The sequence below is a fragment of the Monodelphis domestica genome, chromosome 6 (genome assembly GCF_027887165.1).
Source record: "Monodelphis domestica isolate mMonDom1 chromosome 6, mMonDom1.pri, whole genome shotgun sequence".
Lineage (NCBI taxonomy): Eukaryota > Metazoa > Chordata > Mammalia > Didelphimorphia > Didelphidae > Monodelphis > Monodelphis domestica.
Genome location: NC_077232.1, coordinates 90,953,374 through 90,968,783, shown reverse-complemented (window position 1 = coordinate 90,968,783; position 15,410 = coordinate 90,953,374). Strand labels below are relative to the sequence as shown.

At 39.1% G+C, this 15,410-nt stretch overlaps 1 protein-coding gene across 3 annotated transcripts in view; it reads right to left on the bottom strand.

Annotated features, from left to right (window-relative positions):
- STX18 (syntaxin 18) overlaps positions 1 to 13,715 on the bottom strand; it is a 175,799-nt gene extending 162,084 nt beyond the window's left edge. Inside the window, exon 1 of one of the 3 annotated variants that reach the window (XM_001364320.4) lies at positions 13,169 to 13,715. In XM_001364320.4, the coding sequence (XP_001364357.4) occupies positions 13,169 to 13,564 (396 nt within the window). In that variant the 5' untranslated portion in view covers positions 13,565 to 13,715. The remainder of the gene's footprint in view (positions 1 to 13,168) is intronic. The other 2 variants (XM_056802416.1, XM_007496742.3) reach the window with 2 other exon arrangements.
- Positions 13,716 to 15,410: the final 1,695 nt, after the last annotated feature.

Genomic DNA, 15,410 nt, shown 5'->3' with positions numbered 1-15,410 from the left:
AGCTGCAGTTACCCACCAGAGTTCATTACTAGAAACTCAGAAGGACTCAGGGTGGAGCTATTCACCTCCCTCTCTCCACGCACCTGAAGATTTTTCTCACTTCACCTGCCCCTAGCAGCCCAATGGAGCACTTCCTCCCCTCCCCCATCTGGTGTAAGGAGCTTGGGGGGGGGGGGACAGGGAGGATCACATGCTGCATGAGGGTGCTGTACAGATGGCAGCCTGTTAAGTCTGTGGTGAAGGTGATTCCCATAGTGGGGTTTGAGAGCACATAGGTTTGGGGGGGAGCATAGCTCACAGGGTGACACATAGTTGGAGGGAAGCAGAGCACTAGGGCCATTCTCCTCCCCCTCTCCATACCAATTTGAACTTTAACTTTTCTAATAGAAACCAATTCTTACCTAAGGACAAAAACTTCTAACATCTTACCACTACAGAAACTGCTAACTTTTCCTATTCTATTCTATTTACAGAAAAGAAAACCTATTCTAAAACTAATGCAAACTAAACTCAACACAACAGCATGCAAACAAAACTATGTATACAACCTATGTACACAAATATACACAATTTCACATATATACATATTTATATATGTCTATATACATAAATATATATTTATAGAAAAGAAGTCACTCGTATTGAAGAATTTAAAATTTTCCTGTTGTGAGTAAAATGAATCTATAGAATGGATGTAAAATCTTCATAAGTAGGTTATATACCGTTACTAGTATATGTCTACAGAATATGTACCTGCCTAGAACTCTTAACATTTCTATGCGATATGGTATGTGTGTGTGTTATAATGGTAACTATATCTATCTAGTAACGTGTTCATACTTACCCATTACCATAAATATCCTAAAATAACAACCTGTCCTTCATGCAAACCATGGAAAAGCACAGTATTCTATACTCAGAATGTTTGTCCTGTCCACAGTGTGTCCTCTTTATTCTGGTTTAGCCTGCTAGGAAATTTTATGCTGCCACTCTTATTGATTGTTGCTTTTATAGAATGTGGCAAAATCTGTCCTCTCAATTGTGTATGTGATTGTAATGATGTTCTTATAATGTGTTTTTAAAAACAATATATTGTCCTTAAGAAATCTCGTCCGTAGTAAGTCCGTTGTCCATGTATTGTTGTCACAGTTGTCCTTGTTGTATTGTTGATGTGTTGTGTTGTTTGTTGCCCTCTTTTCCTCTTCTTACCAACTTCACCTGCAGACTTCTTCAACTGATGTCAACCTCTTCTCCTGATGAAATCTTCTTCACATGTGAGTAAAATTTTTAATATACATAGTGTCACCTGGATGTAAATCATATAATGTAAAATCTATTGGTCCATCCTGAACTAAGATTCCTAGCTTTTGTAATTCCCTGATTCCGATCTGTAATTGTTTGAGGTATTCTGCAACACTTAAATGTCTACCCAGCAAGGAGGCATTAGAAAGGGGTAAAATCCTTTGCTGGGGGCATGGCCAAAAAGCATCTCATATAGGGAAACATGCAAATCACTTCTGGGCCAGGTTCTGATGTAAAACAATGCCAAGTGGTAAAATCTCTGGCCATTTTAAATGAGTCTCTACACAGTTTCCCAACCATAGTTTTAACTTCTCAGTTCATGCATTCTACCTGGCCAGAACTTTGGGGATGGTATGGGACATGGAATTTAGGTGTTATTCCTAAATTTGCATAGATCTGTTACAAAACTGAATCCGTAAAGTGTGACCCATGGTCTGAATCAATCTTAGATGGAACTCCAAACCTTGGCACTATCTCTTTCAATGACACTTTGGCAACAAAATTAGTTGTGTTCTTATTACTAGGAAATTCTTCAGGCCATCTCATCAGCTGATCCATTTGTTACCAGACAGTACCTATAGCTCCAAGCCTTTGGCACTGTGATATAATCAATCTGTATATGTTCAAAGGGACAGTAACTTATAAGTCTATTTCCAAAAGCTTTTTGTTTGAATAGGCTTTGGATAAATTTCTGACAAGTCTGGCAAGAAGAGCAAATCCTAGATGCTATTCTTGTTATCCTAGGGGCTATCCATGACTTCTTTACAGTGTCAACCATTCCCTGTGTCCCAAAATGACTCTGTTTATGGATACTTTGACAGATCTGGTTATAAAATATAAAAGGCTCTTGGCATTATCAATTTTCCATATGAAGTCACCCAAATATCATTTTTGTTCTCTGCTTTGTAATTTTGTTTCCATTTTAGCACCTCTTTCTCATTGTATGCTGTAGCCAGACCTTGTGGAGTTATCAGGGATCGATTTAGGCAAAGTTCAGGTCTGCTAGTTGCCACAAATTTAGCATCCGCTCTGTCATTTCCCTGTGTAACAGAATCTTTTTTGATATGTGCTCTGCAGTGAACAATTGCTATCTGCTTTAGTAGTTGTAAAGCTGCTTGTAGTTCACTTATTAATTGTGCACTGGCAACTGTTTTTCCAGAGGATGTTAAGAAGCCTCTTTGCAACCAAAGATTCCTGACTTCATGACAGATCCCAAATGCATATTTGGAATCGGTGTAAATTGTTACACTCTTGTCCTTGACTATGATACAATCTTGCTTTACTGCAATCAGCTCTGCAGCCTACACAGTTAGATATGATGGCAAAGCTGCTACTTGGTCGGGAGGGGGGGGAGTTAGATGAGTAGATGAGGGTGGGGCCAGGCACTCTATCTCTAAAAGGTTTGTCATCACTTATTTTTACTTAGTATCTCATCAGTTTCCATAGATTGAATTATTACTATTTAGATAATTTTCAAATCTATTTTCCTAAGCTGAATCTGCATCTCCAACTGCCTATTAGACATCTCTAATTAATGTCCCATAGATATCTTTTTAAAAATAAGTTTTAATTGATGTCCTATTTTCTTACATCATCACAGGTACCCCCACTATTCTCCTTTTTCTTCTCCTAGAAAGCTGCCTGATATAACAATGAATATTTTTTAAAGTGGAAAAAACATCACTGAAACCGAACAATATATTGAAAAATTCCAAAGCTATGTGCAATGTGTGACAACAATGGATCGTCTATAAGGAGTGGGTGAGGGTTATCTTCTCATATCTCTTCATATAGTCAAGCTTGATCTTTATAATTTTGTTAGACTCACTGTTGATTTTTTGGTGTGTTGTTCTTTCCATTTACATTGTAGTAATTACTACACACATTGTTTCTTCACTGCTTACTTCCTCTGCCTTGGCTGCAGTGAATCTTTCCATGATTCTCTGTATATATCACAAATATAATTTCTTTTTTTTTTAATATATTTTATTTGATCATTTCCAAGCACTATTCGTTAAAGACATAGATCATTTTCTTTTCCTCCCCCCCCACCCCCCATAGCCGACGCGCAAGTCCACTGGGCATTAGATGTTTTCTTGATTTGAACCCATTGCTTTGTTGATAGTATTTGCATTAGAGTGTTCATTTAGAGTCTATCCTCTGTCATGTCCCCTCAACCTCTGTATTCAGGCAGTTGCTTTTTCTCGGTGTTTCCACTCCCATAGTTTATCCTTTGCTTATGAATGGTGTTTTTTTCTCCTAGATCCCTGCAAGTTGTTCAGGGACATTACACCGCCACTAATGGAGAAGTCCACTACGTTCGATTATACCACAGTGTATTAGTCTCTGTGTATAATGTTCTCCTGGTTCTGCTCCTCTCACTCTATATCACTTCCTGGAGGTTGTTCCAGTCTCCATGGAACTTCTCCACTTTATTATTCCTTTTAGCACAACAGTATTCCATCACCAACATATACCACAGTTTGTTCAGCCATTCCCCAATTGATGGGCATCCCCTCGTTTTCCAATTTTTGGCCACCACAAAGAGCGCAGCTATGAATATTTTTGTACAAATCTTTTTCTCCATTATCTCTTTGGGGTAGAGACCAAGCAGTGCTATGGCTGGATCAAAGGGCACACAGTCTTTTATCACCCTTTGGGCATAGTTCCGAATTGCCCTCCAGAATGGTTGGATCAGTTCACAACTCCACCAGCAATGAATTAATGTCCCTACTTTGCCACATCCCCTCCAGCATTCATTACTTTCCTTTGCTATCATGTTAGCCAATCTGCTTGGTGTAAGGTGATACCTCAGAGTTGTTTTGATTTGCATCTCTCTGATTATAAGAGATTTAGAACAATTCTTCATGTGCTTGTTAATAGTTTTGATTTCTTTATCTGAGAACTGCCTATCCATTTCCCTTGCCCATTTATCAATTGGAGAATGGCTTGATTTTTTGTACAATTGATTTAGCTCATTATAAATATGAGTAATTAAACCTTTGTCAGAGGTTTCTATGAAGATTTTTTCCCAGTTTGTTGTTTCCCTTCTGATTTTAGTTACATTGGTTTTGTTTGTACAAAAGCTTTTTAGTTTGATGTAGTCAAAATTATTTATTTTACATTTTGTGATTCTTTCTATATCTTGCTTGGTTTTAAAGCCTTTCCCCTCCCAAAGGTCTGACATGTATACTATTCTGTGTTTACCCAATTTACTTATGGTTTCCTTCTTTATGTTTAAGTCACTCACCCATTTTGAATTTATCTTGGTGTAGGGTGTGAGGTGTTGATCTATTCCTAGTCTCTCCCACACTGTCTTCCAATTTTCCCAGCAGTTTTTATCGAATAGTGGATTTTTGTCCCAAAAGCTGGGATCTTTGGGTTTATCGTATACTGTCTTGCTGAGGTCGCTTTCCCCCAGTCTATTCCACTGATCTTCCTTTCTGTTTCTTAGCCAGTACCAAATTGTTTTGATGACTGCTGCTTTGTAATATAGTTTTAGGTCAGGGACTGCAAGGCCCCCATCGTATGTGTTTTTTTTCATTATTTCCCTGGATATCCTTGATCTTTTGTTCTTCCAAATGAACTTTGTTATGGTTTTTTCTAAATCAGTGAAGAAGTATTTTGGTAGTTCAATGGGTATGCCACTAAATAGATAAATAAGTTTGGGTAGGATGGTCATTTTTATTATATTGGCTCGTCCTATCCATGAGCAGTTAATGTTTTTCCATTTGTTCAGGTCTAGTTTTAGTTGTGTGGCGAGTGTTTTGTAGTTGTGTTCATATAGTTCCTGTGTTTGTCTTGGGAGATAGATTCCTAGGTATTTTATTTTGTCTAAGGTGATTTTGAATGGGATTTCTCTTTCTAGTTCTTGCTGCTGAGCTGTGTTGGAGATATATAGAAAAGCTGATGATTTATGTGGGTTTATTTTGTATCCTGCAACTTTGCTAAAGTTGTTGATTATTTCAATTAGCTTTTTGGTTGAATCTCTAGGATTCTTTAAGTAGACCATCATGTCATCCGCAAAGAGTGATAACTTGGTCTCCTCCTTGCCTATTTTGATGCCTTCAATTTCTTTATCTTCTCTAATTGCTACTGCTAGTGTTTCTAGTACAATGTCAAATAGTAGGGGTGATAATGGGCATCCTTGTTTCACTCCTGATCTTATTGGGAATGCATCTAGTTTGTCCCCATTGCAGATGATATTAGCTGTTGGTTTTAGATATATACTGTTTATTATTTTTAGGAATGACCCTTCTATTCGTATGCTTTCTAGTGTTTTTAATAGGAATGGGTGTTGTATTTTATCAAAGGCTTTTTCTGCATCTATTGAGATAATCATGTGGTTCTTGCTAGTTTGCTTGTTGATGTGGTCAATTATGTGGATGGTTTTCCTAATGTTGAACCAGCCCTGCATCCCTGGTATGAATCCTACTTGATCATGGTGAATGATCCTTCTGATCACTTGCTGGAGTCTTTTTGCTAGTATCCTATTTAAGATTTTTGCATCTATATTCATTAGGGAGATTGGCCTATAGTTTTCTTTCTCTGTTTTTGACCTGCCTGGTTTTGGAATCAGTACCATGTTTGTGTCGTAAAAGGAGTTTGGTAGAACTCCCTCTTTGCTTATTATGTCAAATAGTTTGTATAGTATTGGGGTTAACTGTTCTCTGAATGTTTGATAGAATTCACAGGTGAATCCATCAGGCCCTGGGGATTTTTTCTTAGGAAGTTCTTTGATGGCTTGATGGATTTCAATTTCTGATATGGGATTATTTAAGAATTCTATTTCCTCTTCTGTTAGTCTAGGCAGTTTGTATTTTTGTATATATTCATCCATTTCTCCTAAATTGGTGTATTTATTGCCATATAATTGGGCAAAGTAATTTCTAATGATTGCCTTAATTTCCTCCTCATTGGAGGTGCTGTCCCCCTTTTCATCTTTAATGCTGTGAATTTGCTTTTCTTCCTTCCTTTTTTTAATTAGATTGACCAGTACTTTGTCTATTTTGTTTGTTTTTTCAAAGTACCAGCTTCTTGTCTTATTTATTAAATCAATAGTTCTATCACTTTCGATTTTATTAATTTCTCCCTTAATTTTTAGGATTTCTAATTTGGTTTTCTGCTGGGGGTTTTTAATTTGATCGCTTTCCAGTTTTTTCATTTGCATTTCCAATTGATTGATCTCTGCTCTCCCTTGTTTGTTAATATAAGCATTCAGGGATATGAATTTATCTCTGATTACCGCTTTGGCTGCATCCCAAAAGGTTTGAAAGGATGTTTCACCATTGTCATTTTCCTCGATGAAATTATTAATTGTTTCTATGATTTCTTCTTTAACTAAATGGTTTTGGAGTATCATATTGTTTAATTTCCAATTGGTTTTAGATTTGGTTTTCCATGTACCATTACTAATCATTATTTTTATTGCCTTGTGATCTGAGAAGGCTGCATTCATTATTTCTGCTTTTCTGCATTTGTGTGCTATGTTTCTGTGACCTAATGTATGGTCAATTTTTGTGAATGTGCCATGTGGTGCTGAGAAGAAGGTGTATTCCTTTTTATCCCTATTTATTTTTCTCCATATGTCTATTAATTCTAATTTTTCATTCACTTCTTTTACCTCTTTCTTATTTATTTTTTGATTTGATTTATCTAAATTTGATAATGGTTGGTTTAAGTCTCCCACTAGTATGGTTTTATTGTCTATTTCTTCCTTCAATTCTCCTAGTTTCTCCATTAGAAATTTGGGTGCTATATTATTTGGTGCATACATATTGATTAATGATATTTCCTCATTGTCTATAGTCCCTTTTAACAAAATATAATTACCTTCCCTATCCCTTTTGATCAGGTCTATTTTTGCATTGGCTTTATCAGATATCATGATTACCACTCCTGCCTTCTTTCTATCAGTTGAGGCCCAGAAGGTCTTACTCCATCCTTTAATTCTGACCTTGTGGGTGTCAACCTGCCTCATGTGTGTTTCTTGAAGACAACATATGGTAGGGTTTTGGATTCTAATCCATTCTGCTATTCGTCTACGTTTTATGGGTGAGTTCATCCCATTCACGTTCAAAGTTATGATTGTCATTTGTGGACTCCCTGGCATTTTGATTGCCTTCCCTAATTCTAACCTTTTCTTCTTCAGCTCTACCTTTTAGTCCAGTGATTTACTTTGAATCAGTCCCCCTTGTCCCCTCCCTTGATGTTTCCCTTTTTAGTCCCTCCCTTTTTGTTCCCTCCCCCCTCTCTTTCCCTCCCTTTTTGTTCTCCCTCTCCCCCTCCCCCCCTTGGTTTTCCCTTCTCCTTACCCTTGTTGGGTAAGATAGAATTCAAGATCCCAATGGATCTGGATGTTTTTCCCTCTCAGAGTTGATTTCCCTGAGATTGAGGTTTAAGTAACCCCCCCCCCTCTTCCTCTCCTTCTTATAGGAGTTTTCTTCCCCTCCCCTTCCCATGTGAATCTTTGTGTGAGAATGATTATTCTATTTGGTCTTTCTTTACCCCCTATTTATACATTACATTTTCCCCACATATTAGTATACATAGATTGATATAAATGTAGTCCTTATAGAAGAGAGTTTGAGTAAAAGAAGAAGATAACATTTTCCCCTTTCCTTAATATTTACCTTTTCAGGTATTCCTTGCTCTTTGATTTTCGGTATCAAACTTTCCACAGAGCTCTGGTCTTTTCTTTGCAAAAAGTTGGAAGTCTTCTATTTTGTTGAATGCCCATACTTTCCCTTGGAAGTATATATTCAGTTTTGCTGGGTAGCTGATTCTTGGTTGGAGACCCAGCTCTCTTGCCTTTCTGAAGATCATGTTCCATGCCTTACGATCATTCAGAGTAGAACTTGCAAGGTCTTGTGTGACCCTGATTGGCATTCCTTTATATCTAAATTGTCTTTTTCTGGCTTCCTGTAGGATTTTTTCTTTTGTTTGATAGCTTTGGAATTTGGCAATTACATTCCTGGGAGTTGTCTTTTGGGGGTTTAGTGTAGAAGGTGTTCTGTGAGCTCTGTCAGTGGCTGTATTGCCCCCTTGTTCTAGAATCTCTGGGCAATTTTCTTTGATTATATCTTGTATCACCATGTCCAGTTTGGTGTTTATTTCTGGCTTTTCTGGGAGTCCAATTATTCTTAAATTATCCCTTCTCCCTCTATTTTCCAGATCTATCACCTTGTCGGTGAGATATTTTATGTTCTCTTCTAATTTCTTGGTATTTTGGCTTTGCTTTATTAATTCTTGCTCTTTTACACGGTCGTTGTCTTCCAGCTGCCTGATTCTGGCCTTTAAAGCCTGGTTTTCCTTTTCAGTTTCATCATACCGGTTTTGTAGATGCGTGAATTTCTTTTGCATTATTTCCAACTTTTCCTCCCAGAAGGCTTCCATCTTTTTGATCATTTCTGATTCATATTCTTCATGGGTTTGTGGAGAGTTTCCATTTCCTTTGGAAGGTTTCAGAGCATTTGCTTGTATATTATCTTCTATCTCCTCTGTATTTTGTATTTTGGCTCCATAGAATGTGTCCAAAGTCGCCCCTTTCTTCTTATTTTTCTTGGTATTTTGGGGCTTCTGTGCTTCTGTGGAGTTTGCCATCTCTGAATGTGGAGGATTAGCTTTTCTTATCTCTGTCTGGTGTTCAGAGGCTTTAGTCCTGGGCAGATGGTTCTATGAGCTTTCCCTGGGTTAAACTGAATATGCCTCACTGGAACTGGAATGGAAGGGTCGGACCACGTTGCTTTCCGGAAGTTGCCTTCAGAATCGCTGGCCGTGAGGCTGTTTCGTCGGCCTGCGGGGGGATGGGCTGCAGCTAACCCAAGCTCCGAGGGCAGGGACTTTCACTGAGACTTGGATAGCAGGATCCAGCCCCTGAGGCTGTCTTGCTCCAGGCAGTAACTTTCACTGGGACTCGGATAGAAGGCCCTGAGGGTTGTTGTTCCAAGGACCCTGCTCTCTGAGCCAGGCCGGGCTGCAGCTTCCGGGAGCCTTGGACTCTGCGCTCCTACCCCTGAGGTCCGAGGGATCTCGGGTTCTGGCTTTTGAGGGGAGCTGTACCTTTTGATCTGGGTCCAGGTCCAGGAGGAGGGTTCCCAGGGTCTGTGCTGTTGATCATTTTGAATTTCGGCGCCTTAGGAGCTTATAGTTTGAGATCGGTCGGGAAGGGTTTTCCGGAGATCTGAACTTTAGCTTTCTCTAAGCCGCCATCTTAACCGGAAGTCACAAATATAATTTCTTATAACACAATAATATTCCATTACATTAGCATACCACACTTTGTTTAGCTACTGCCCAACCAATGGACATTTATTTGTTTCTAATTCTTTGCTATCACAAAAAGTGCTACTATAAATATTTTGGTATATGTGGGGATTTTCTTTTTACTAATAACTTCCTTGGGATATAAGCTCAATAATGAAGTTTCTGTTCCCAAAAGTATAGGCATCTTAGTTTCTTTATTTGCATAATTCTAAACTACTTTCCAAAATGGCTATACCTTCCCACAGCTCCAACAACAATGTATTAGTGTGTCTATTATTCCACAATTCCTTCAGCATTGCTTATTGTCATTTGTGTCATCTTTTCAATTCTTTTTTTTTTATTAAACCCGTACCTTCCGTCTTGGAGTCAATACTGTGTTGTATTGGCTCCAAGGCAGAAGAGTGGCAAGGGCTAGGCAATGGGGGTCAAATGACTTGCCCAGGGTCACTCAGCTGGGAAGTGTCTGAGGCCAGATTTTAACCTAGGACTTCCTGTCTCTAGGCCTGACTCTCAATCCACTGAGCCACCCAGCTGCACCCCCTTTTTAATTCTGCATAGCACTGTGAAGTAAAACTTCAGTGCTGTTTTATGTTTATGTCAATTAATAGATCAATAAATATTTATTAAGTGTCTACTATGTGCCAGTCACCATACTAAGCTTAGGGGAAAAAAGAGGCAAAAATCAGTACCTGTCCTCAAGGAAATTACAATCAAATGGAGATGAACATAAGCAAATATTTAGAAAGCAAGCTATTTGTAAGGAAGGCATAGAATTAAGAGCAGTTGGAGAAGACTTTCTATAGAAGGTGAAATTTTATTTAGGACTTAAAGGAAGCAAGAAAGTCAGTAGTTAGAGCAGAAGAAAAGAGAGTGTTCCAAGTATAAGGGACAGCTAGAGAGAAGGCCTGGAGCTGAGAGATGGACTGTTTCATTCATGAAACAGACACAAGGCTAATGTCCCGGGATCAAAGAGTATGTTACAGAGTAAGATATAAGAAGGCTAGAAAGGTAGGCTAGGTTATGAAGAACTTTGAATAGTAAACACATCATTTTGTATTTGTTCCTAAAGAAAAGAAGAAGCTACTATATTTTGTTGTAGAGGATGGAGGTGATGACATGATCAAACCTGAATTTTAGGAGAACTGATTTGGTGTTTGAATGGAAGATGAATAGAATAGGAAGAGACTTGAGGCAGACAGATCCACCAATAGCTATTACAAAAATCCAGATGGGAAGCGATGAAAGTAGACTGGTGGCAGTGTCAAAGAAGAAATGTTCCAAAGATGAAAATGACAAGCCTTGGCAAAAACTTGTATTTCTCTTATTGTTAACGATTTGAAGCATTCTTTTATGGGATTGTGAATATTCTGTAATTCTTCTTTTGAGAACTATTTGTTCCTATCCTTTGTTCATTTATCTATTCGGAGAATGGCTATCAATCATATAGGTAGGTATGTACATCAATGTATATATGTATATATTGCTTCTATATCTTGGATACCAAACCTTTATGTGAAATTTGTTACAAAGTTTTTTTCTCATTTGATCACTTCCCTTCATATCCTAGATGTATGAATTCTGTCTATGCAAAAGCTTTCCAGTCTATTGCAAATGCCTTAAATTTTATCTTTATGATATCTCTCATATATACCCATTTCTCTCCTCTGACACTGCCACACCCTGCTGCAAGCCCTTATCACCTAGACTATTGTAACAGCTGGCCAATGGGTCTCCCTGCCACAATTCTCTCCCCACTTCATTTCTTCCTCAGCTGTCAAAGTGAACTTTCTAAAGCACAAGTCTGTCCATGTCACCTCCCTGCCCTACCATCAATAAATTCCAATGGCTCCCTATCACTCTCAGGAAAAAATATAAAAAATTCTATATACTTTTTGATTCAATGATAGTTGGAGTTTCTTCTCTGTGAAATGCTATCTCAACTCCAAGTATCTTCAGTGGCTGTCCCTCAGACCTGGAAATGCTCATTCTCATATCTGCCTCTCAGTTTTCCTTAATTCCTTCAAACAACAGCTAAAATCCCATCTGGCAAAAGTTTTTACCAGTCCTCCTTAATTCTAATGCCGTCTTTCTAACACTATTCCTAATTCATTTTACAGACATCTTATTTGTACATAGTTGTTTGCATGTGTTCACCTTTTTCAGACTGTGAGTTAATCAAGAATAGGATTTGTTTGTATACCCTATGTTAGCATATGACCTGATGCACAGTAGGAGCTTAATAAAAGCTAGCTGACCAAGAGATATGTAATTAATAAATAAGTATTCAAATTCAAAAATTCAAAAAAATTCATAAATAAGTAAATGCACACACGTTGGCTATATATATTTTAAAATATTTTAATAAGGATGAACAATAAAAAAAATTAGATAATACATCAAATTCAACCTATTACAGAGAAAATCCTCTTTCCAATATCCCCATAATGTAGGTATCTAAGCCTCTGCTTTAAGGCTTCTAGTGAAGAAAAAATCAGTACCTCCCCAAGGAAGCCCATTTTTTCCTTGGAATATCTTTAATTACAATCATAAGATTATAAATCTCACTACTGCTAGAAGGATCCTCAGAAGCCACCTAGTCATACCTCCTCATACAAGAAAATAAATCTCAAGTAAAGTTATCTGCCCAAAATTACAGAGGTGGGTCATGTCAGAAACAGTATTTTAAAGAACTACTGTATTTCCTTACATAGAGCCAAAGCCTGTCTCTCGGGAACTTCTATTCATTGCTGTAAATTCTGATCTCTAGGACCATGCAGAATAAGTCCAATCCCTCTTCCACATAACAATCATTCTAATACTTGATTCCCATCCAGACTCTGGTGAATACTTCACTTCTGCCTGATGTGGGAAGGGACGTGCGTTCCCAACCCTCATTTACCACTCTCTTATGCTCAGATTCATATGATGCCAGTATTGGAAAAGATTTGCTAAAATCATCTAGTGAGGTGATGCAAGGGGGAGAAATGCTGAACCTGGAGTCAGATCGGCCACATACAGTGAGGAAACCATTTAGCCTCTCTCTCCCTCAGTTTCCTCATCTGTAAAATGGGGGCAACATATAGCATCTACTTACCAGGGTTGTTATGAAGATAAAATGTGAAAAGTGTTTAAAGCAAAAATATAAATGTCAGCTAGTTATCGCTATTAATAACTAACATTTCTATGCCACTTTAACGTTTAAAAACAACAACCCTTGGAAACAAGCAATGCAAGTACTGTGTCATCCTCCTAGGTCTTGATCCCCAGAGCGGGGAAAACATGCCAAGGATAATTAATCAATCAATCAATCAATCAACAAGCGCCTACTGTGTGAAAGGCGCGGGGATTGAAAGTGGAAAAAAAAAAAAAAGCTAAGTGCCAGTTTTTATGGACTTTAGCCCTGAGAGGGCCTTTGGTGATCGTCGAGTACGACCAAGTCATTCTACAGATGAGGTAAACGGAGTCCCGAAAGGTTTCACAGACTTTGACATTTGACAGAAAGAAGGTAACGCAAAGAATCCAAGAGCCCCACAGCACTACGTGTCTTACACACCTGCCCCCCCACCCCCTTCTCCGTTGCCCGGGCAACGTGATCACTCACCACTTCCCGGGCCCGGCTGGAAAAGTCTCCTTTGGGGCGGGGGCTCCTGCGAAACAACTCATCCCGGCCGCCGTCCGAGCCGCCGCCTCCGCCACCACCGACCGCTACCCCTAAGGCCTTGTTCCGGGTCTTCACAGTCTTCACGCTGGCCCGGAACAGCAGCGTGATGTCCACGGCCATGGCGCCCCTTCTTCGCAGCCACCGTGTCCGCTCGGCCCCGCCTACTACGGAGACAGAGAGACTCTGTCCGTCGACCCGATCCTCCCCCCGGACAACCAGTGTCAGGCAACCGAAGTTCCGCACTAGGGCCAGTCTCCGGAAGTGGTGGGGTTGCCTGCGCGTTCCTGAGTCGGGCAACGAGCGCTCGAGATCGCGCACACTCCCAGGAAATTCCATTCCCCTCCCTCAGGGGCGCGCATGCCTCACTCCCGCCGGTATCTGTGTTCCCAACGTCTTCTAGTCTGAGTATCCCTAAATCTAGAGGCTTTCGGGTTAGTAGAAATCGGCAAACTGGAAACCAGACGGGGAAAGTAACGAATTAACAGCCCAGACACGATCTGAGCCCAGGTGGTTGAATTAAACGTAGAGCAAAGATGGGGTATGGGTTTAGAGTCGAAGTGGACCTTAAAGCGTCTTAACCTTTTGCGGGTGTCTGACACCCTGGGCAGTCTGGGGAAATCCAAGGGATCAACAGACTGGGAGCTTCTTGAGAGCAAAGACAGCTTTTCACTTTCGTGCCCAGTGGCAAGCATATGTGCCTGGCACATAGCAGGTGCTGGATAAATGCTTACATTGAATCTTCAGAATAGCACTTTTAAATAATTGCAGGAAATGCTAAATTTTAATGAGAATTTAGTGAAAAGATGGATGCCACTTTTCTTATCTATGTTCATGTATCCCTCTGAAATCTAAGAGGTTTTTGAACCTCAGACTGAGAAAGCCTGATCTAGCCTAACCCTCCTCCCCTTCTTTATATAGATGAGGAAACTGAGGCTTGAACCCCAAGTTGAGAACACCCATCTAACCCAACTCTTCCCCCTTTTTTTATAGATGAGGAAACTGAGGCTCAGACAGATTGAATAATGTGATCTTAAAGGTCAACTAATCCAGACCTGTTCTGCAGAGGAGGAAGCTTAAATTCACAGAGTTTATGAAAGCTGCTTGAAGTTCTACAGGAGATTATTTATCCACACCAGTGGATCCACACAGTAGATCAGGCTCTGTGCAAGGGGAGTAGGGACACAAAGACAAAAGCAGAATCCTGAAAGACCTTACATTCTAAAAGAGTAAACTGTCCTGAGCTTTTTCTAGTAAAGCTACTGGAAAGTATAATATTAATCATAACCCTAATTTCTGTGGCTTTTCATTCACAATTGACAGATATTTACTAAACATATGTGTGCCAGGAAATATGCTAAGCACTGGGGACAAAAGTGAAAAATCATCCATGTCCTCAAGGAGCTTACACTGTTGAGAAAAAATGTAATATAGTATACCAAATATGCACATTAAATCAAAGATCTTAATGATACATGTGAAACCCAGTGGAATTGCTCATGGGAGGAGAGGAAGGAAAGAACATGAATCATATAGCCATGGAAAAATGTTCTAAATTAATTAAATAAATAAACTTTAAAAATATCAAAGATCTTTTGGAGGTGGAAAAAGTATTAACTGCTCAGGTGATGAAGAAAGGTCTTCATGGAGAAGGTGGTGATTGAATTGAGTCTTAAAACTAAGGATTCTAAGACAGAGGGGAAGAAGATGTATATTTCAGGTCTTGGAGATAACCAGTACAAAGGCATGGAAATGAAGAGAGTTAAAAAAAATATTCAATACTACTAGTAAAGTCTGAAGTCTCGATTCAAGTTCTGAAACTGTCAATTGCTAGGTGGTCTCCAAGGTACTTTCCCATTCTACATCCTTAGGATCTTTTAACATCTAAGTCTCTTTCCCCTCTAACATTCTAAAAGTCAAGGAGGCTTCAGTATTTCAGGTACTGGCCATTTCATTGATGTGGCCAAATTAATGTACTCCACAGATCCATCTTGCTGCTTTTTTATACCTTTCTACACAATCTTCTTGAGTTAATTGTGTGCTCTCCAAAAAAAATCTGTCAGCTGATGGTTAACACGCCTCTCCCCAACCTCTCCACACTAAATAAACTAAGTGATCCTTTGACAACAGAAACAGAGTTATATTGAGTGAACACTTAAAGCCAAATTTATTAACTCCTTTGCTT